General features: G+C 27.0%; 1 protein-coding gene across 10 annotated transcripts in view; it reads left to right on the top strand.

The window, feature by feature from the left end:
- Nucleotides 1-22247, top strand: part of LOC119609219 (uncharacterized protein ZK1073.1) — a 76954-nt gene that overhangs the window by 48853 nt on the left and 5854 nt on the right. For 7 of the 10 annotated variants that reach the window (XM_037963942.1, XM_037963941.1, XM_037963938.1 and 4 more), the window contains 5 exons: nt 18110-18160; nt 18324-18387; nt 21325-21442; nt 21641-21851; nt 21972-22043. In XM_037963942.1, coding sequence (XP_037819870.1) covers nt 18110-18160; nt 18324-18387; nt 21325-21442; nt 21641-21851; nt 21972-22043 — 516 coding nt within the window. Of the gene's footprint in view, nt 1-12816; nt 12845-18109; nt 18161-18323; nt 18388-21324; nt 21443-21640; nt 21852-21971; nt 22044-22247 lie in introns of all 10 variants that reach the window. The other 3 variants (XM_037963936.1, XM_037963937.1, XM_037963935.1) reach the window with 1 other exon arrangement.

The following is a 22247-nucleotide window of genomic DNA, read 5'->3' as shown; positions in this document are numbered from 1 at the left end:
CTTGTATATTTACTTTTCAAGCGTTTTGGTTTCATTTTATGTAAAATTCTAAAAGTACCAAATATACCAAGATGAACGAAATAGTACCAAAAAGTTCCCTCTTATGGATTATCAATCAATAAGAAACTTATAGGTTTAATTTCAAGTGTTTTGGTTCGTTTTTATGGAAAACTCAAAAGGTACCGAAAAATTCCCTTTTATAGAAAAGTACCAAAAATGATGAAAAGGAATCAAAAAGTTTCCTTCCAGAGATTATCTTTTAATAAAAGAACAGCGTATGTTTAATTTTATGTGTTTTGGAACGATATTTAGTAAAATTTAAAAAGTACCAAAAGTTCTTAGAAAAACGAAAAACTACAAAAAGTTTCCTCCCAGAGATTATTATTCAATAAGAACAGCGTATGTTTAATTTTATGTGTTTTAGTTCCATATTTAGTAAAATTCAAAAAGTACCAAAAGTTCTTAGAAGAACGAAAAAGTACCAAAAAGTTTCCTCCCAGAGATTATCATTCAATAAGAACCTTACAGGTTTAATTTCTAGTGTTTTGGTGCCATTTTATGGAAAATTCAAAAAGTACCAAAAGTACTTAGAATAACGAAAAAGTACCAAAAAGTTCCCTCCCAAAGGTTATCATTCAATAAGAACCTTGCAGGTTTAATTTCAATTGTTTTGGTACCTTTTTATGGAAATTCAAAAAGGTACCGAATGTACCAACAGGAACGAAAAAGTACCAAAAACCACCCTCCCAGAGATTATTGTTCAATAAGAAACGCCGTATGTTTAATTGCATGTGTTTTGGATTCATTTTATGGAATATTCAGAAAGTACCAAGAAGTATGAAAAAGTACCAAAAAGTTCCCACCCAGAGATTATCTTTCAAAAAGAACTTTGTAGGTTTAATTTCAAGTATTTTGGTTCCTTTTTATGGAAAATTCAAAAAGTATCAAATATACAATATACGAAAAAGTACAAAAAAATTCCATCCCAGAGATTATCATTCAATAAGAACCTTCTTGATTAAATTTCAAGTGTTTTGGTTCCTTCTCATGGAAAATTCAAAAAGTACCAAATATATTTACCAAGAGGAACGAAAAAGTACCAAAAAGTTCCCTCTTATGGATTATCATTCAATAAGAACCTTGCAGGTTTAATTTCAATTATTTTGCTTTCATTTTACGGAAAATTCAAAAAGTACCAAAAACTTCCCTCTTATTGATTATCATGTTCTCAGGACCTTGCATTTCATGTTTCTAACTTTAAATTAATAGAAAAATTAGAAAAGGCACTTTTTGAAGAACGAAAAGTACCAAATAGTTAAATTTTTAAGACGTTTAGAGTGTGAAATGTGTATAAAATAAAAATTTGGTACTTTTTCAGCTCTATAACTGTAAAACTCTAGAAATAGCAAACAACTATTCGGTATTTCTTTGCAATTCAGCCCTTTTAAAAAGTAAACATCTAAAAACTGTATTTTGGTACTTTATTTGGCAACTTATTTATCTTTAAAACCAATATTCAAAGCAATAAGGAAAATGTATTTATTTTTACCTCAAATATCTGTAATCTATTATTCATATTTTCCAACTCTGCACTCATATGTAACTGTATACACTACGAATGTTGTTTGACAAACACTGTTTGTTTATTTTCATCCCAACACAGTGTTTTTTTCTTTCTTTCTTTGTTTACATTGTAAATACACAGTTGAAAACAGAGATGCTGTCTATGTGCTTTTCTCTCTATGTTTCTCTCCACAAAGTTCATGTAAAGGACATTGTTCCATAAAAATTCTTAAAATAATGAAAAAATTTTATAAAATAAAACTTAATAATGTATGAATATGAATGTTTACAATACAAAATACAAATATCAAATGTTGTTGTTTTATATTAAAGGTCAGACGTAAAAGGTTTTTAAAAATGAGAATTAAATGTTTTTTTTTCTCGCATTTTAAGAAACTTTTTGTTTTGTTTATAACTTTATCATTGACCCTCGTTTATTTTGCTAAATTCATATTAATGCCACCTAATATTAAATATTGTTTGTTTAAATATTGCCAAAACCTTTTGCTAATTAATGCAACTTTATAGTTACTTGTATTATATTAATTTGCCAAATATTTGAAATAATTTCTACTCATTAAAAAGATTCATAATATATTTATAACATAATTTTAGCAATTATTATTTAATTCCCAAAATTTGCAAAAAAAAACGAATATTACTTTTAATTAAATACAAAAAACTTTTATTTAAACAACAATTAAAAATTTCTTTCTTCTTTTTTCAAAAATATTTAATTAAAAATTTCTTTTCTATTTTTTTTCTCACAAAAGAAAAAAAATTCTTTCTTTGTTTTGTTTAAATTAAATTATAAATTTTTCATTTAACCTCATTGTTTTCCGAAAAAATCAATTTTTCACATTTTTGTTGTTGTTATTAATAATAACAATAAAAGCTGCGCCATAATAAAAATTTTAAATTATTTATAAATAATATTGTAATGAACCCAATTATTTATAGAATTTTTAGTTTATTTAACAATAATTATGCACTTTATATATAATTAATGATGTTTTCATTAACTGTAACCTAGACGTTTGACGCCAAATTATTGTTTTTCATTTCCTGAAATAATAATTTTTAAATTCGATTGGTTGTAAGTTGCACAGTGGTTTGGAAAAGGTTTTTTGTATATCTTTCGAAAATTTTACAAATTTTAACTAGATTAAAGACTAGACTAGACTATACACTAGACTATAGACTAGACTATACACTAGATATAGACTAGACTATACACTAGACTATAGACTAGACTATAGACAAGACTATAGACTAGACTATAGACTAGACTATAGACTAGACTATAGACTAGACTATAGACTAGACATAGATAGACTAGACTATAGACTAGACCTATAGACTAGACTATAGACTAGACTATAGACTAGACTATAGACAGACTATAGACTAGACTATAGACTAGACTATAGACTAGACCTATAGACTAGACTATAGACTAGACTATAGACTAGACTATAGACTAGACTATAGACTAGACTATAGACTAGACTATAGACTAGACTATAGACTAGACTATAAGTAGACTATAGACTAGACTATAGACTAGACTATAGACTAGACTATAGACTAGACTATAGACTAGACTATAGACTAGACTATAGACTAGACTATAGACTAGACTAGAGCTAGACTAGACTATAGACTAGACTATAGACTAGACTATAGACTAGACTATAGACTAGACTATAGACTAGACTATAGACTAGACTATAGACTAGACTATAGACTAGGACTATAGACTAGACTATAGACTAGACTATAGACTAGACTATAGACTAGACTATAGACTAGACTATAGACTAGACTATAGACTAGACTATAGACTAGACTATAGACTAGACTATAGACTAGACTATAGACTAGACTATAGACTAGACTATAGACTAGACTATAGACTAGACTATAGACTAGACTATAGACTAGACTATAGACTAGACTATAGACTAGACTATAGACTAGACTATAGACTAGACTATAGACTAGACTATAGACTAGACTATAGACTAGACTATAGACTAGACTATAGGACTAGACTATAGACTAGACTATAGACTAGACTAGAACTATAGACTAGACTATAGACTAGACTATAGACTAGACTATAGACTAGACTATAGACTAGACTATAGACTAGACTATAGACTAGACTATAGACTAGACTATAGACTGACTAGACTAGACTATAGACTAGACTATAGACTAGACTATAGACTAGACTATAGACTAGACTATAGACTAGACTATAGACTAGACTATAGACTAGACTATAGACTAGACTATATACTAGACTATAGACTAGACTATAGACTAGACTATAGACTAGACTATAGACTAACATAGACTAGACTATAGACTAGACTATAGACTAGACTATAGACTAGACTATAGACTAGACTATAGAACTAGACTATAGACTAGACTATAGACTAGACTATAGACTAGACTATAGAACTAGACTATAGACTAGACTATAGACTAGACTATAGACTAGACTATAGCTAACTATAGACTAGACTATAGACTAGACTATAGACTAGACTATAGACTAGACTATAGACTAGACTATAGACTAGACTATAGACTAGACTATAGACTAGACTATAGACTAGACTATAGGACTAGACTATAGACTAGACTATAGACTAGACTATAGACTAGACTATAGACTAGGACTATAGACTAGGACTATAGACTAGACTAGCTATAGACTAGACTATAGACTAGACTATAGACTAGACTATAGACTAGACTATAGACTAGACTATAGACTAGACTATAGACTAGACTATAGACTAGAATATAGACTAGACTAGAATATAGACTAGACTAGACTATAGACTAGGCTAGACTATAGACTAGACTAGACTATAGACTAGACTAGACTATAGACTAGACTATAGACTAGACTAGACTATAGACTAGACTATAGACTAGACTAGAATATATACTAGACTATAGACTAGACTATAGACTAGACTAGACTATATACTAGACTATAGACTAGACTATAGACTAGACTATAGACTAGACTATACACTAGACTATAGACTAGACTATAGACTAGACTATAGGTAGTAGATAGATAGATAGATAGATAGATAGATAGATAGATAGATAGATAGATAGATAGATAGATAGATAGATAGATAGATAGATAGATAGATAGATAGATAGATAGATAGATAGATAGATAGATAGATAGATAGATAGATAGATAGATAGATAGATAGATAGATAGATAGATAGATAGATAGATAGATAGATAGATAGATAGATAGATAGATAGATAGATAGATAGATAGATAGATAGATAGATAGATAGATAGATAGATAGATAGATAGATAGATAGATAGATAGATAGATAGATAGATAGATAGATAGATAGATAGATAGATAGATAGATAGATAGATAGATAGATAGATAGATAGATAGATAGATAGATAGATAGATAGATAGATAGATAGATAGATAGATAGATAGATAGATAGATAGATAGATAGATAGATAGATAGATAGATAGATAGATAGATAGATAGATAGATAGATAGATAGATAGATAGATAGATAGATAGATAGATAGATAGATAGATAGATAGATAGATAGATAGATAGATAGATTCCACATCTTTCAGTTATAATTTTCGAGAAATGAGTAACAACTGTATTTACAACAGACGTCTAAGCATCTTCATAATTTATATTGAACAAAATGTTTGAATTTTTCTGAAAACGTATTAAGTTCATTATATTACTTTATATTAAAAAAAAAAAATAAAAAAAGTTTATCCTTTATTCATTGCTCAAATTTAACACATTTAAAATAATATTCTATTTTTATTCCCTGCTCTTATACAAAATAGAATTATTTATATCTTGATACCTTTATTATTAATTCGGAGAAAAACAATTTCAAAATAATTCCCCGTAAAAAATTGTATGATTTATGAAAATTTCAATCCATAATAAAATACTCCCTTTTACAACAATACATGTTCTAGTAATAGATTTTATTGTTTTTGTTATATTTTCTTCTTTTATTTCAATTTTTGCCACTTAAGGCTGAAAATCAAGAAATGTATTCTTTGCATGTCTTTTGTTAGACACATTTGTGTTATTTTGTCGTAAGAGTTTCTTTACTTTCCATAGATTATTTGTAAATATAAAGAAATTTATTAAATTTGTATTGAAATATTAAGGGTGTTCTTTAGAAAAGAGTAAAAAAGTAATGAAATTTAAAAATGATTGAAATGTATTCCTAAACAGATGGCTAAATGTAAACAATAATAGGGTTGCATTGGTAGGCTACAAACGTAAAGTTACCAGATTAATTATTATATTTTTATTTTGTTTTAAAATTTTCATAATTTAAAGAATTTTTTGCTAATAATCCTTAACAAATATGTACGTACACTAAATCTATTACTACCGAAGTAAAATTTAATCTCTTTCACCTTTAAGCCAACACTTGTTAAAATTTCATGTTAAAACATAAATATTTACTTTATGACAAAATGTCACTTACTGTCGTCATTTATTTATTTACTCTTTTTCTCTGTTACTTTGGGCGTATTAAAAAAAGCTTGAAAAATACACAAAATTGTAGACAAGACATCTTTAAGAAATATATATTATATGATTTTAACCATAAAGTTTTCTTTTTTTTTCATTCACATATATGAAAGAAACATTTTGTTCTTTATAAATTTTGCAAAATATTAAAACACCCACAATGAATATTAAAATATGTATGAAAAAGAAACACTTTTTTGTGGAATAATTTCTCGCAGCAAGTGTGTCTTTTCTTCGAATAAAAGATTTGTTTTAAATATTTAAAGCTGTTTACATAAAAGAATTGTTTTTTGGTGTAAAAATTGTTTAAAGAAACACCTTTATGTGTTGTAATTTATTATTTATTTATTACATTGTCATGTGTTTTTTGGCAGGTTTGCCGCGTTGCCAATTATGATATTACGTGGTTTTATAACTAGACTATAGACTAGACTATAGATTAGACTATAGACTAGACTATAGACTAGACTATAGACTAGACTATAGACTAGACTAGACTAGACTGATAGACTAGACTATAGACTAGACTATAGACTAGACTATAGACTAGACTATAGACTAGACTATAGACTAGACTATAGACTAGACTATAGACTAGACTATAGACTAGACTATAGACTAGACTATAGACTAGACTATAGACTAGACTATAGACTAGACTATAGACTAGACTATAGACTAGACTATAGACTAGACTATAGACTAGACTATAGACTAGACTATAGACTAGACTATAGACTAGACTATAGACTAGACGATAGACTAGACTATAGACTAGACTATAGACTAGACATAGATAGACTAGACTAGACTATAGACTAGACTATAGACTAGACTATAGACTAGACTATAGACTAGACTATAGACTGACTATAGACTAGACTATAGACTAGACTATAGACTAGACTATAGACTAGACTATAGACTAGACTATAGACTAGACTATAGACTAGACTATAGACTAGACTATAGACTAGACTATAGACTAGACTATAGACTAGACTATAGACTAGACTATAGACTAGACTATAGAGAGACTATAGACTAGACTATAGACTAGACTATAGACTAGACTATAGACTAGACTATAGACTAGACTATAGACTAGACTATAGACTAGACTATAGACTAGACTATAGACTAGACTATAGACTAGACTATAGACTAGACTATAGACTAGACTATAGACTAGACTATAGACTAGACTATAGACTAGACTATAGACTAGACTATAGACTAGACTATAGACTAGACTATAGACTAGACTATAGACTAGACTATAGACTAGACTATAGACTAGACTATAGACTAGACTATAGACTAGACTATAGACTAGACTATAGACTAGACTAGACTAGATTATAGACTAGACTATAGACTAGACTATAGACTAGACTATAGACTAGACTATAGACTAGACTATAGACTAGACTATAGACTAGACTATAGACTAGATTATAGACTAGACTATAGACTAGACTATAGACTAGACTATAGACTAGACTATAGACTAGACTATAGACTAGACTATAGACTAGACTATAGACTAGACTATAGACTAGACTATAGACTAGACTATAGACTAGACTATAGACTATAGACTAGACTATAGACTAGACTATAGACTAGACTATAGACTAGACTATAGACTAGACTATAGACTAGACTATAGACTAGACTATAGACTAGACTATAGACTAGACTATAGACTAGACTATAGACTATACTATAGACTAGACTATAGACTAGACTATAGACTAGGCTATAGACTAGACTATAGACTAGGCTATAGACTAGACTATAGACTAGACTATAGACTACACTATAGACTAGACTATAGACTAGACTATAGACTAGACTATAGACTAGACTATAGACTAGACTATAGACTAGACTATAGACTAGACTATAGACTAGGCTATAGACTAGACTATAGACTAGACTATAGACTAGGCTATAGACTTGACTATAGACTAGACTATAGACTAGACTATAGACTATAATATAGACTAGAGTAGACTATAGACTAAACAATGGACTAGACTATAGTCTTGTCAATAATATAGTCTGTAGTCTAGTCTATATTCTAGTCTGTAGTCTAATCTATATTCAAGTCTGTAGTCTAGTCTACAGCCTAGTCTATAGTCTAGTTTATAGTATATTCCATAGTTTAGTCTATAGTCTAGTCTATATTATAGCCAATAGTCTAGTCCAGTCTAGTCTATAGCTAGGTATATAGTCTAGTCTATGGTCAAGTCTATAGTCTAGTCTAATCTGTAGTTATGGACTATAGAGTTGTCTTGGACTATAGACTAGTTTATAGCCTGCACTATAATCTAGCCTATATTATGGACTGTAGTATTGTATACAAGGACTATAGTCAAGTTTATATTTTAAAATATAGTCTGCAAAATCCAGGATATTTCTCTACAATCATGAATCAAGCTAAATCATCTAGCTTTATAATATTTTACTTTTAACTACAAGTTACAATTTAATATCTAACATTTGCTTCTACTGCACCCTCACTCCAAACCCCAGCTCTACTAGTGGTCATTATTATGACATAATCATAATGAATTTATTAATAATAATTATTATTTTTATTATACATTTGTTTGTATATGTGTTTATTTGTCTTACAAACCAGTATAAGCCTACAATTATTCATACATTTTTATCCTTTTTCTGACATTCTGACATTTCCAAAATAACTGCCATAAAGTCACATACACAATAAATATTATAGTAGTTAGAGTAGTGGTAAAATCTAATAATTTCTACGCACAATGAAAAAACACACTTTGCTATATACTTTGCAGACCGGTAGTAAGTGGCAGTGTTTAGGGGACTATTTACAGGACTGTGTGAAAGGAATCAGTTATAAATTATGACTTGAAAATTAAGAAATTATGTTAGTTATGAAGTGCTAATTGACATTATTCTTATCAAACAGACAATTTAGCGTTTTATATGTATAGAACTAGTAGGAGACTAGTCACAGGACTAGAGAAAAATAGATACATAGTTACTCTTCATTTCAGAAGGACTGCAAGGATATTACAAAGTTTCTAAAAAAGGGTACGTAGCATAAAAAGAACCAACGAAATGGAAATATTTCCATTTTGACACATAAATTTCTTTCATACCAAAAAACTATCTACTACTCGTGTTAATAAATTTATGCAAAATTCATCTAAAAAAAAGTTGTTGTTATTATTGTTGCTTTTATATAACTTGTTTAAACATTGGCAACGACAATAACAAAAAAAAAAACAATACAATATCAAGAGCAACAAATTTTAATAAAATTGTTATGAATTTTTTTTTTTTTTATAAAATACAAAATTTGCAATAAATAAAACAATATGCATTGTTCTTGTTGTTATTATTATTCAATACAATAACTATACATAGTATGAAAAACATTTATCTTCATTTTATAGCGAGTCATCATGTAAAATAAAATAAAATAAAATAAACGAAGAAGAAAACAACGATATAAAAGGGAAAAATATGTAATTGTTACAGTTTTCATTAAAAGTCAATTAAAAAACTATAAAAATGAATAAAATGTACTTCAACAACTAGTGAAACCTCCGCTATGGGGAGCGAGCATTAATTTAAAAACATTGAATGAAAAGAATGGAATGATAAGTCAGCAATATTTTCGATATACATACATACTTAATCGACAAATCAATTTAATAACGAAATTTAAGTAAAATTTTTAAATTTGTTAAACTTTAATGGAATCTGCATTAAATTTGTTCATTTAATAGAGATTTTTTTAAAACACTCAATATTAACAATAGGTCTAGTCTATAGTCTAGTCTATAGTCTAGACCTATATTTCTAGTCTATATTCTCGTCTCTATTCTAGTCTATATTCTAGTCTATAGTCTAGGTCTATAGTCTAGTCTAGAGTAGTAGTCTAGTCTAATCTAGTCGATATTTCTAGGTCTAGTCTATCTATAGTTAGTCTATAGTCAGTCTATAGTCTAGTCTAGAGTCTAGTCTATGTAGTCTATAGTCTCGTATAGTCTAGTCCTATAGTCTAGTCTATAGTCAGTCTATAGTCTAGTCTATAGTCCTGTTTAGTCTAGTCTATAGTAGTATAGTCCTAGTCTAGTATAGTCTCTAGTCTAGTCTATAGTCTAGTCTATAGTCTAGTCTATAGTCTAGTCTATAGTCTAGTCTATAGTCTAGTCTATAGTCTAGTCTATAGTCTAGTCTATAGTCTAGTCTATAGTCTAGTCTATAGTCTAGTCTATAGTCTATCTATAGTCTAGTCTATAGTCTAGTCTATAGTCTAGTCTATAGTCTAGTCTATAGTCTAGTCTATAGTCTAGTCTATAGTCTAGTCTATAGTCTAGTCTATAGTCTAGTCTATAGTCTAGTCTATAGTCTAGTCTATAGTCTAGTCTATAGTCTAGTCTATAGTCTAGTCTATAGTCTAGTCTATAGTCTAGTCTATAGTCTAGTCTATAGTCTAGTCTATAGTCTAGTCTATAGTCTAGTCTATAGTCTAGTCTATAGTCTAGTCTATAGTCTAGTCTATAGTCTAGTCTATAGTCTAGTCTATAGTCTAGTCTATAGTCTAGTCTATAGTCTAGTCTATAGTCTAGTCTATAGTCTAGTCTATAGTCTAGTCTATAGTCTAGTCTATAGTCTAGTCTATAGTCTAGTCTATAGTCTAGTATAGTCTAGTCTATAGTCTAGTCTATAGTCTAGTCTATAGTCTAGTCTATAGTCTAGTCTATAGTCTAGTCTATAGTCTAGTCTATAGTCTAGTCTATAGTCTAGTCTATAGTCTAGTCTATAGTCTAGTCTATAGTCTAGTCTATAGTCTAGTCTATAGTCTAGTCTATAGTCTAGTCTATAGTCTAGTCTATAGTCTAGTCTATAGTCTAGTCTAGTCTATAGTATAGTCTAGTCTATAGTCTAGTTTATAGTCTAGTCTATAGTCTAGTCTATAGTCTAGTCTATAGTCTAGTCTATAGTCTAGTCTATAGTCTAGTCTATAGTCTAGTCTATAGTCTAGTCTATAGTCTAGTCTATAGTCTAGTCTATAGTCTAGTCTATAGTCTAGTCTATAGTCTAGTCTATAGTCTAGTCTATAGTCTAGTCTATAGTCTAGTCTATAGTCTAGTCTATAGTCTAGTCTATAGTCTAGTCTATAGTCTAGTCTATAGTCTAGTCTATAGTCTAGTCTATAGTCTAGTCTATAGTCTAGTCTATAGTCTAGTCTATAGTCTAGTCTATAGTCTAGTCTATAGTCTAGTCTATAGTCTAGTCTATAGTCTAGTCTATAGTCTAGTCTATAGTCTAGTCTATAGTCTAGTCTATAGTCTAGTCTATAGTCTAGTCTATAGTCTAGTCTATAGTCTAGTCTATAGTCTAGTCTATAGTCTAGTCTATAGTCTAGTCTATAGTCTAGTCTATAGTCTAGTCTATAGTCTAGTCTATAGTCTAGTCTATAGTCTAGTCTATAGTCTAGTCTATAGTCTAGTCTATAGTCTAGTCTATAGTCTAGTCTATAGTCTAGTCTATAGTCTAGTCTATAATCTAGTCTATAGTCTAGTCTATAGTCTAGTCTATAGTCTAGTCTAGTCTAGTCTAGTCTAGTCTATAGGCTAGTCTATAGTCTAGTCTATACTCTAGTCTATACTCTAGTCTATACTCTAGTCTATACTCTATACTCTAGTCTATACTCTAGTCTATACTCTAGTCTATTCTCTAGTCTATTCTCTATTCTATACTCTAGTCCATAGTCTAGTCTATAATCTAGTCTAGTCCAGTTTCTTTTCTTAACGAAATTGGCAACATTGCTATTCACTTGTTGTGTTTACCTAAAAAAGTAGAGTGTGAGAGCAGTAACAGTTAATTTTTATTACTTAATTTATTTGTTTACTTATTGTTTCGTTGTTTTGTTGCTGTTGCTCTAGCTTTGTGTTTATATTTATTAAATGGTTATTGTTTACTATTAAAACAGACACGCTACAAACAGTGGCAACTCACGCAGAAAATATCTATCTGTCTAGCTCTCTCACACTTTAACTTAAGTTTAGGAAAAATGTTGGAAAAACAGTTTGATTACAATTGAGGCCGTTTAGGTCTGTAAAAATACTTTTTGTCGACAGTAGTTGAGGCTGCAATTGGAACCGTTTTAAGGGTGTTTTATGAAAATAAACATATTTGGAAAAAAATCAACAAGTTAAACAAAATATTTAATTTTGTTTTGTACACATACAATATGTGTTTTGTTGCTAAATTGTTTATATAAAAAAGTTGCTGCTAACATTGTTTACGTAGGTTTGTTTATTTATATGTTAAGTTTTCATATAATGTTTCGTTTCATTTAATGGCAATATCCTTCTTGTCTTGTTACACATTGTTATTTTTATTTATTGTTAATTTGTATTTATATACATTGTTTTTTTCTTTTATTTTCTTTATTAGTAAATACTTTTATAGCTTTTTTTTTTGCTGACTTAAGCTATATTTATGTGTGTGTTTTTGTTTTTTTTTTTTATAATTAAATTAACTTTTAAATACTAGTGTGATGTTAGGTTGACAGTTTAATTAGACGTCATACAATTTTCAATTTGACGTATTCTCTCTTTTTTTACATGTTGCCTGGTTCGCAATATAACGGCAGTTTTTGTCTTGTCAAAGAACAAACAGAGGTGCGTTAATATTTATTTGTTTTACTTTAATGTTAATGAAAATTTAGTCAAATTGCTAGAAAGTTAACCTATAAGTTGTAATTTTCAAAATTTTCAGAATATTTTTTATGTTTTTACAAAATTTTAGTTTAATTTAAACTAATTTGTAGTTAAAGTGAGAGCATCTTTAAAAATATCTTGTAAATAATGTTCCTTTTGCCATTTTCAACATTACGTTTGAAATTTTGTAAAGTTTCAGATTTAATTTTCATAAAAAAGTATGTAATTGATATATTAAAATTTGAAAAAGTTTGCTCTCCCATAAAGTACATTTCTTTAACAAATATACTATTTTTTAAAACCAATGTTGTTTTTTCCTATCAAAAGACAATTTGTCTATTCAAAATATTTATTTACAATCTTTCCTCGAGCCTTAAACATTACTTTCTTTAATAGCAAATTGAATTTTATTTACTTACATAAAACTGAACTTTATTTTCAAAACTGAAAACCATTTTCAATTTTAAAACAACATTTAAAAGTAAATATTAAATGTCAATCGCCCTTCTCTTAACGTCAAACGTCATAATCATTATTTGCCCTGCGTTCTATTTTCTTTCAATACAAAATAAACTTCATAATTATCATAACTTATTTGATTAAGTTATTTATTATTAACAATAAATTATGTCTGTCTATTCTTCATCTTTATAATAAAATAAAGTTGTCGTCTACCATTTTCATTTATTTTCTTCGTTGACCATTTCTATTCTCATTCATTGACAACTTTTTCCATTTATGTTTTCGACAAGGTATTAAAATTAAAGTCAACAATATTATTTTCATTTTAAACTGGGTTGGCCAATTTTACTCTCACATTTCTCAGAATAATTACAAAATAATAAAGTTATGAAGCCAAAAATTTAGTGAAAAATTTAAAGAATTTGTGGAAAGTATAGTAAAATTAAAATTTTATTACTAATAACACCAGCTTTAAAGTGAATTTTCATTTTTACAAACATACTGTAAGTAAATTTCTTAACGTCTGTGTTTGTGTGGTCGCAATTGTAATCAAACAGTTTCAATCAAAACAAAACAATAGAGGACAGCAAACATAAACACAAGCATACACACAAGTGCAAACATATCGATACAACAAAATGTAAACAGAAATTTTACAAGTGTCATTTGTCTATAGATAAAAAAAACAGAAGAAGAAGACAATATTTAAAAAGAAAAAGAAGAAGCACAATTCACTTTACAAATATATAATTTACCCATTTGCAATGAAGCGTTGAAATTTCTATTTTAATCCTTTTAAAATTGTTACAACATTTACAGCAACAAACGTACCCTAGTGTTTTCAACAATTCTTGGGTAAAATATTTACCGTATAAATAAGTTTTAATGTCTGACAAGTCTGATAGAGTAATTGTTATAGACCAGAGTTTAAAAGTTATGAATTCTTTAGATAGATAGATAGATAGATAGATAGATAGATAGATAGATAGATAGATAGATAGATAGATAGATAGATAGATAGATAGATAGATAGATAGATAGATAGATAGATAGATAGATAGATAGATAGATAGATAGATAGATAGATAGATAGATAGATAGATAGATAGATAGATAGATAGATAGATAGATAGATAGATAGATAGATAGATAGATAGATAGATAGATAGATAGATAGATAGATAGATAGATAGATAGATAGATAGATAGATAGATAGATAGATAGATAGACAGATAGACAGATAGACAGATAGACAGGTAGACAGATAGATAGATAGATAGATAGATAGATAGATAGATAGATAGATAGATAGATAGATAGATAGATAGATAGATAGATAGATAGATAGATAGATAGATAGATTCCGTCTATGCATCAAATCCAATATTTCCCGCTTTAATTAAAAACTTAGAGAAAAATACATCACAGCGTATGAGTGGTATTTCTTACTCATACGCCCTAGTGTACCATCTGGCAGCACTGCTCATAGTAACTTGTAATCTATTTTAAATATTTTTATAAATAATAAAGTTGAAAACATTTTTTAACTTAATTTCTTTATCTCACATAAATATTTCAATTCATTTCATACTCTGCCTTCTTCACTTTGCTCCTTTAAAATCTTTTCAACCATAAAAAATTATGTTGAAATCTTAGCAAGATTAAATATGCTAAGAACCAAGAAAAAACAAAAGTAATGATTTTAAAATTATTTATGGTACTTTAAATAACTAAACCAAATAGTCAGAGAAAAATATTTAAGTATGAGAAAGGTTGCATCTAAACAAAATACCGAAAACTTAAACGTAAAATGTCAGTGGCAGACGTGTTATACGCTAATTTTTCTTTTTGACAATTTTTTTTTTATTGTCCTTCCCCTATAATCAAATTATAAGACAAATTATAAAAGTTAATAAAACGTTTGTAACGCTACACAAAACACGGGCTCTTTCCTGAGGCAGTACAAAAAATAATATACATTTATGTTGTTAAGGTTTTTGTTGGTAATTTAAAGTTTTGACAGCGAAAATATAATTTGTAAGATAGTGAAAGTACTTGAAGGAAAATTTAATTTAAAATAATGTTTATTTGTAAATACATTGTATTAATACAAAAACTATAGATTTTTTAAAGTTTACATTTAATTTTTTTCTTTTATTGTTGCATTCCATTAGATTTTGCTACAAATTAAATAATAATAAGTTCTGTGCGATAATATTATACAGAATGAATGCTTACATTGTGTTAATAAGCATTTTCATGTTATAATGATATTCCTATATCTAATATCGTTATTTTGTTATATTTTCATCATTTATTAACAGCCTACAAAAACAATAATTAAGAAGAAAACATGTGCCTTTTTTGCGTTACCTACATTAATTTATGTTAATCAGGCATGGAAATGTTCATATGATTGTATTTTTCTTACTTATTATTTCATTGAACTTTAATTTATATAGAAAACTTTCGAGTAAGAAAAAGTTTTCTTAAAGAAATTTTCAGTATAATAGATTTCTATAAAGAAAATTATCTGTATAAAAGTTTTTATATGGAAAATTGTTTATATTTTTTAAATAGAAAATTCATTTCAGAAATGATTTCTTTATAGAAAAATTTCTTTTTAGGTAATTGTTCTTAAAGTACATTTCTATATGGAAAATTGTCTGTATAACAGTTTTATATATAGAAAATTGTATAACAGTTTTCTGTATAGAAAATTGTCTGTATAACAGTTTTTGACACTGAATATTGTTTGATTAACAGTTTCTATATAAAAATAATTGTTCTTATAACTGAAAATTTTCTGTATAACAGTCTTCTTTATAGAAAATTGTCAGTGTAACAGTTTTCTTTATATAAATAGAAAATATATCAGCTTTGTACATAGAACAGTTTTTCATATAGAAAATTGTGTGTATAAGAGTTTTTTAATATAGAAAATTGTTTGTATAACAGTTTTATATACATAAAATTGTCTGTTTTCTATATTAAAATTAAAATTTGTCTGTATAACAGTTTTCTATATTAAAATTTGTCTGTATAACAGTTTTTTATATTGAAATTTGCCTGTGTAAATCATTTCTATATTGAAAATTTTAGGTATAACAGTTTTCCATACAGAAAGTAGTCTGTATAATAGTTTTCATATAGAAAATTGTATATATAACAGTTTTCAATACAAAAATTGTTTGTATTAACAGTTTTCTGTATTGAAAATTGTATAACAGTTACACATATATGGAAAACAGTTCTCGATATATAATATTGTGTGTGTGTGTGTGTTTAAGTTTCCTGTATAACGAATTGTCTGTATAACAGTTTTCTATATAGAAAATGATTTATAATGATATATTATGAAAACTGACTACAGTTTTCTTTTCTCTTTTTAACATTAACCTTCAAATATTATTTTGTTTACAAAAAACATCAAATTTTCCAACCCTGCTGTGGTAAACCTTTTGGAAACTTTTTTCGAGAAAAAATCGGCAATCAAACAACACACATGTGTGCCTGACTTTTAATTAAAAAGCGAATTTAAGAGACAAGTCTCACTTAAATGGTTTATGACGTTTGTTTACAATTTATTGTTGCATTCGTAAACACACACACTACGTTATTGACATTTCAATTGAGTTGTACTTGCAGTTGCAAAAAAACAAAATAACAATAAAAATAACTGTAAAAAAAGGTGGAGAAATTAAGAAAATTAAAAAGAAAAAACTTTTTTTCAATTTCATTGAATTGTGAAATGGCAATAAAAATCAATTTATTAAAAGAAACAAAAAGAAGAATATATAAAACAACAACATGTTTTGTTTAATATAAGTAATAGTTTAAAAATTGTTATTAAAATAATGATGATTTATAGTTATTTTATGAAATTTAAATTAAGTAAACAGAAAATACTTAAACGTTTTGTGGCAAGGTATGGCAATATTATTTCAACTTGACATTTAAGGTAATAGGATAATCAGCAAAGTTACCAGATTAGAGATGATAAGTATTAGACTTATTTAAGCGTGTTTCTTGCTGTAACATTAAGTTGAAAGATAATTTTAATAATTTTAAAGTTTTAAATTAAAAATTAGCTAAAAAATTTAAAGAATTTTTTAGTATTACCACCCTTTTGTCATCTCTAATTTACAGCAAAAAAAAATAAGGTTTTGCAAATTTCGTGGCTAAAACTTTTAAAAAAGTTTTTATTCATTTTATTTAGTCTCAATACACCTAACGATAAAGTTGATGTTCTACATACACACATATTCCCCATTCAATTTCTAAATTAACAGTTTGCTGAAAAAAAGGGTAAACTTGTAAAAACATTTAAAGGGTTTATTTTTTCAAAAGCCAAATAAAAAAGTATTTTATTAATAAAAACCATAGCTTAAAATGAACAGGGGTAAGTTGTTACAAGCAAATTATTTGTGCAAAAACAAAAATAATTTTAAACATTTCAATACAAATCAAATATCAAACTACTATAGCTGCAAGCGAAAAAGTATATAACTCATCTTGGTCATTTCATAGCCTCTTATAAATTGGTTACTTTTCCCCCACATACATACATACATATTTTTATATGTATTTTAGCTTTTTAGCCAAATAGCTTCAATGATATTATGTATTTATTTAACGTATGCACTTTTTTCCTAGTGAAACCTTTATAATCCCACTTAACCTATTTGTTTGCATACATATTTGTTTATGATGATTGGCAATTTTTTTTTACTCATTCTTTTCTTTCTGTGTACTTTCTATAGAAATACATTGTAAATACGGATAAAAGTGGTGAGCTTACTGTAACGGTACAGGTATGTTGAAATTATTTGTATTTGTTTATTTTTTTTTAATTATTTGGGTATTTTATATTTATTTTTGCCAAGAAAACTATTAATATACTATTTTCTTTTTCTTTATATTTTATATTTTATCTTTTTTATTTTCTTTTCTTTATGTGCTTCAAAATTTAAACAGGGAGATTTGACACAACAAGAAAAACGTGCTGTTTTTATTACTGTCCATGATCTGGGTTGTAATCGTAAGTATTTTTTCTTTTATTACTTTTTGCAGTTGTTCGTATTTTGTATGAATATTTTAAGGACAGCGATTAGATGAATTTGAGAAAAATATAAAATTTGTCTGTTTAACACTTTCTATAAAGAAAAGAGTCTGTGTTGCAACTTTTTATAGTGAAAATTTAAGGTTTTTCTATACAGAAATTTTCAGTATAACAGTTTTTTTATATAGAAAAGTATTCATATAAAAGTTTTCTATATATAAAATTTATGTTTTTATATAGAAAATTGTTTGTATAACTGATTTTTCTTTAAAAAAAATTGCTTTTATAGCAGTTTTCTTTATAGAATAATGTTTCCATAATAGTTTTTTATATAGAAGTTTTCTATATAGAAAATTGTCTGTATAACAGTTTTCTATATAGAAAATTGTCTGTATAACAGATTTCTATATAGAAAATTGTCGGTATAACAGATTTCTATACAGAAAATTGTCGGTATAACACTTTTATATATAGAAAATTGTCTGTATAACAGTTTTCTATATAGAAAATTGTCTGTATAACAGTTTTCTATATAGAAAATTGTCTGTATAACAGTTTTCTATATAGAAAATTGTCTGTGTAACAGTTTTCTATATAAAAAATTGTCTGTGTAACAGTTTTCTATATAGAAACAGTTTTCTTTATAGAATAATGTTTCCATGAGAGTTTTGTATATAGAAATTTGTTTGCATAAAAGTTTTCTATATAGAAAATTGTCTGTATAACAGTTTCTATATAAAAAATTTTCTGTATAACAGTTTTCTATATAGAAAATTTTCTGTATAACACTTTTCTATATAGAAAATTGTCTGTATAACAGTTTTCTATACAGAAAATTGTCTGTATAACACTTTTCTATATAGAAAATTGTCTGTATAACAGTTTTCTATATAGAAAAATGTCTCTGTAACAGTTTTCTATATAGAATATTTAATGTATAACAGTTTTCTACATGGAAAATTCTATGTATAACAGATTTCTATATAGAGAATTGTCTGTATAACAGTTTTTTATATAATAATGTTTCTATAATAGTTTTCTATATCGAAATTTTATTGTATAGCAGTTTTCTACTTAGAAAATAATATGTATAAGAGTTTTCTATATAGAAATTTGTTTGCATAACAGTTTTTTACATAGACAATTGTTTGAATAATGTATGTATAACAGTTTTCTATGTAGAAAATTATCTAAATAACAGTTTTCTATATAGAAAATTGTCTAAATAACAGTTTTCTATATAGAAAATTGTCTGTATAATAGTTTTCTATTTAGAAAATGTTCTGTATAACAGTTTTCTACATGGAAAATTCTATGTATAACAGTTTTCTATATAGAGAATTGTCTGTATAACAGTTTTTTATATAATAATGTTTCTATAATTGTTTTCTATATAGAAAATTGTTTGTATAACAGTTTTCTACTTAGAAAATTGTATGTATAAGAGTTTTCTATATAGAAATTTGTTTGCATAACAGTTTTTTACATAGAAAATTGTTTGAATAATGTATGTATAACAGTTTTCTATGTAGAAAATTGTCTATATAGAGAATTGTCTGTATAACAGTTTTTTATATAATAATGTTTATATAATAGTCTTCTGTATAGAAATTTGATTTTATAACAGTTTTTTAGTAGAAAATTTTATATATAACAGTTTTTTACATAGAAAATTGTTTGAATAATGTATGTATAATAGTTTTCTATATAGAAAATTTTCTGTATAACAATTGTCTGTATAACAGTTTTCCATATACATAGAAAATTGTCTGTATAACAGTTTTTTTTTTATTATATATTTCTGTAATAGTTTTCTATATAGAAATTTGATTGTGTAACAGTTTTTTTTGTAGAAAATTGTTTGTATAACAGTTATCTGCATAGAAATTTTATGTATAACAGTTTTTTAAATTGAAAATTTGTTTGCATAAATGTATATATAAATATTTTCTATACAAAATTCTTTGTATTTGCTTGTATAACAGTTTTCTATACAAACATTTCTTTGTATAACACTTACTATAACAGTTTTCTATTGTATATTGTTACTATAACAGTTTTCTATACAGAAAATTCTTTATATAAGAGTATTCCATGTAGAAAATTATCCATATAACAGTTTTCTGTTTAGAAAAGTTTTCTTTATAAAAAATTACCATATACAAGTTTTCTTTATAGAAAATTCTTTGTAAAACAGTTTTCTATTTAGAAAATTTCCTATATAACACTTTTTTAAGTGAAAAGTTATCTGTATAACAGTTTTCTGTAAGTAAATTACCAACTTAGCCGTTTTTCTTTATTGAACATTAACTGTATAACAGTTTTCTCTGTTCCCACTCCTTTCGTTTAACCTTAAAATATTTTTATGTTAAACATGTTTCATTTTTATATGTGACCACCAGGAGTTGCTTCTATTCATAAAATAGTATTATAACAGACGTGACCTTAAGAACAAAATGTTACTGGATTATAATGTTAATTTGTAAAGATTTTTCACTTAGTTTGAGTCCATGAGGAAGACAAATGGTTTAAGATTTTGCAACACATAACATCATTTATCAGTAATCACAAAGAATGTCTGTCTATGTTTTTAATAAAGCACATACGTTAATTATTTTATAAAATGTGTTTAATTATGGGGAACAGTTACTCACTAAATGTGTGAGTGTGTGTGTATTTTGTGTCAGTTAAAATGCAGTTGGAGAGAACTGGAAAAGAACTAAGATTAATATTGGTATAAATGTCTTTAGTTTCCAAGAAAAATGGCAATTTATGTTTTAAGTCTGAAAAACGAGTTCTGGGGCGAAATAAAAGGATCAGCATTTCTAGTTTACGACTCTTTAGTCCTGAGTTATTGAGGGAAATAAATGTGTCTCTAGTCCTTCCCCTTTTAATCTTTAATTCTTATGATTTCAGATAATTCCTTCCAGGAATTTGTCAATAGTCCATGTATGACAGAAATTAAGGAACGTTCATGTTTCATACACATCGATGTACCAGGACATGCCGATAATGCTGATGCATTACCTGAAAGGTAAGTAAATGTTAAAGTAGAAGAAAACACACAAACTATTTATCGCTCCAATAAGTTTTGTGGTTTCTTTAAATAACAAACAATATGTGTCATTATATCAATTAATAAAACCACATACTTTTTTTCTAATACCATTTTAAAATTTCCACCACCATCGTCGTCATCATCACCGCCACCATCATCATCATCATCATACAGTTTCCAGTTTCCCTCATTGCAAATGTTGGGTGAAGATTTAGTTACGGTTTTGGATTTTCTTCATGTTAAATATGTCATTGGTTTGGGTGAGGGTGCTGGTGCCAATGTATTGGCCCGTTTTGGTTTGGCACATCCAACACGCGTCTTGGGTTTGATTCTCATCAATGCAACCGGAAGTGCAGCCACTGTAATGCAATCATTTAAATCGAAGGTAAATTGTTACGTTTTATTGAAATTGATGGGTATTTGATTAAAAAGAATCAAGTTAATTAAAGTTTTAAATATTTCAATTTAATATTTGTTTTTTCTTCTTCTTATTTTATTCTCATAGCTTATACAATGGAAAAATGATGAAGTGGCTCAATCGGCTGAAAGTTTTTTGATGTATCATAAATTTGGTCATGTAAGTTGTTTAAAAGTTTAATTTATATTCTATATTATATAATATATTTAAGCGTTTTTATAAATGTTTAATCAAAAGTACTTTTTACTTTTATTGGTGGTTGTAAAAACAAAATAATATAATAAATAAATGTTGTTTTTTTTATTAGTTTAAAGCAATAATTAAAATATTCTATAAAAAAAGTTAATAGTATTAATTTTTCCA

This window comes from Lucilia sericata, unplaced genomic scaffold (assembly GCF_015586225.1).
Source record: "Lucilia sericata isolate MDLA Ls3-8-SP2 unplaced genomic scaffold, ASM1558622v1 Contig000949F_arrow, whole genome shotgun sequence".
In the NCBI taxonomy this organism is placed as follows: Eukaryota; Metazoa; Arthropoda; class Insecta; order Diptera; family Calliphoridae; genus Lucilia; species Lucilia sericata.
Note: the sequence above shows the minus strand (reverse complement) of the source record. Positions and strands in the feature narration are given on the sequence as shown.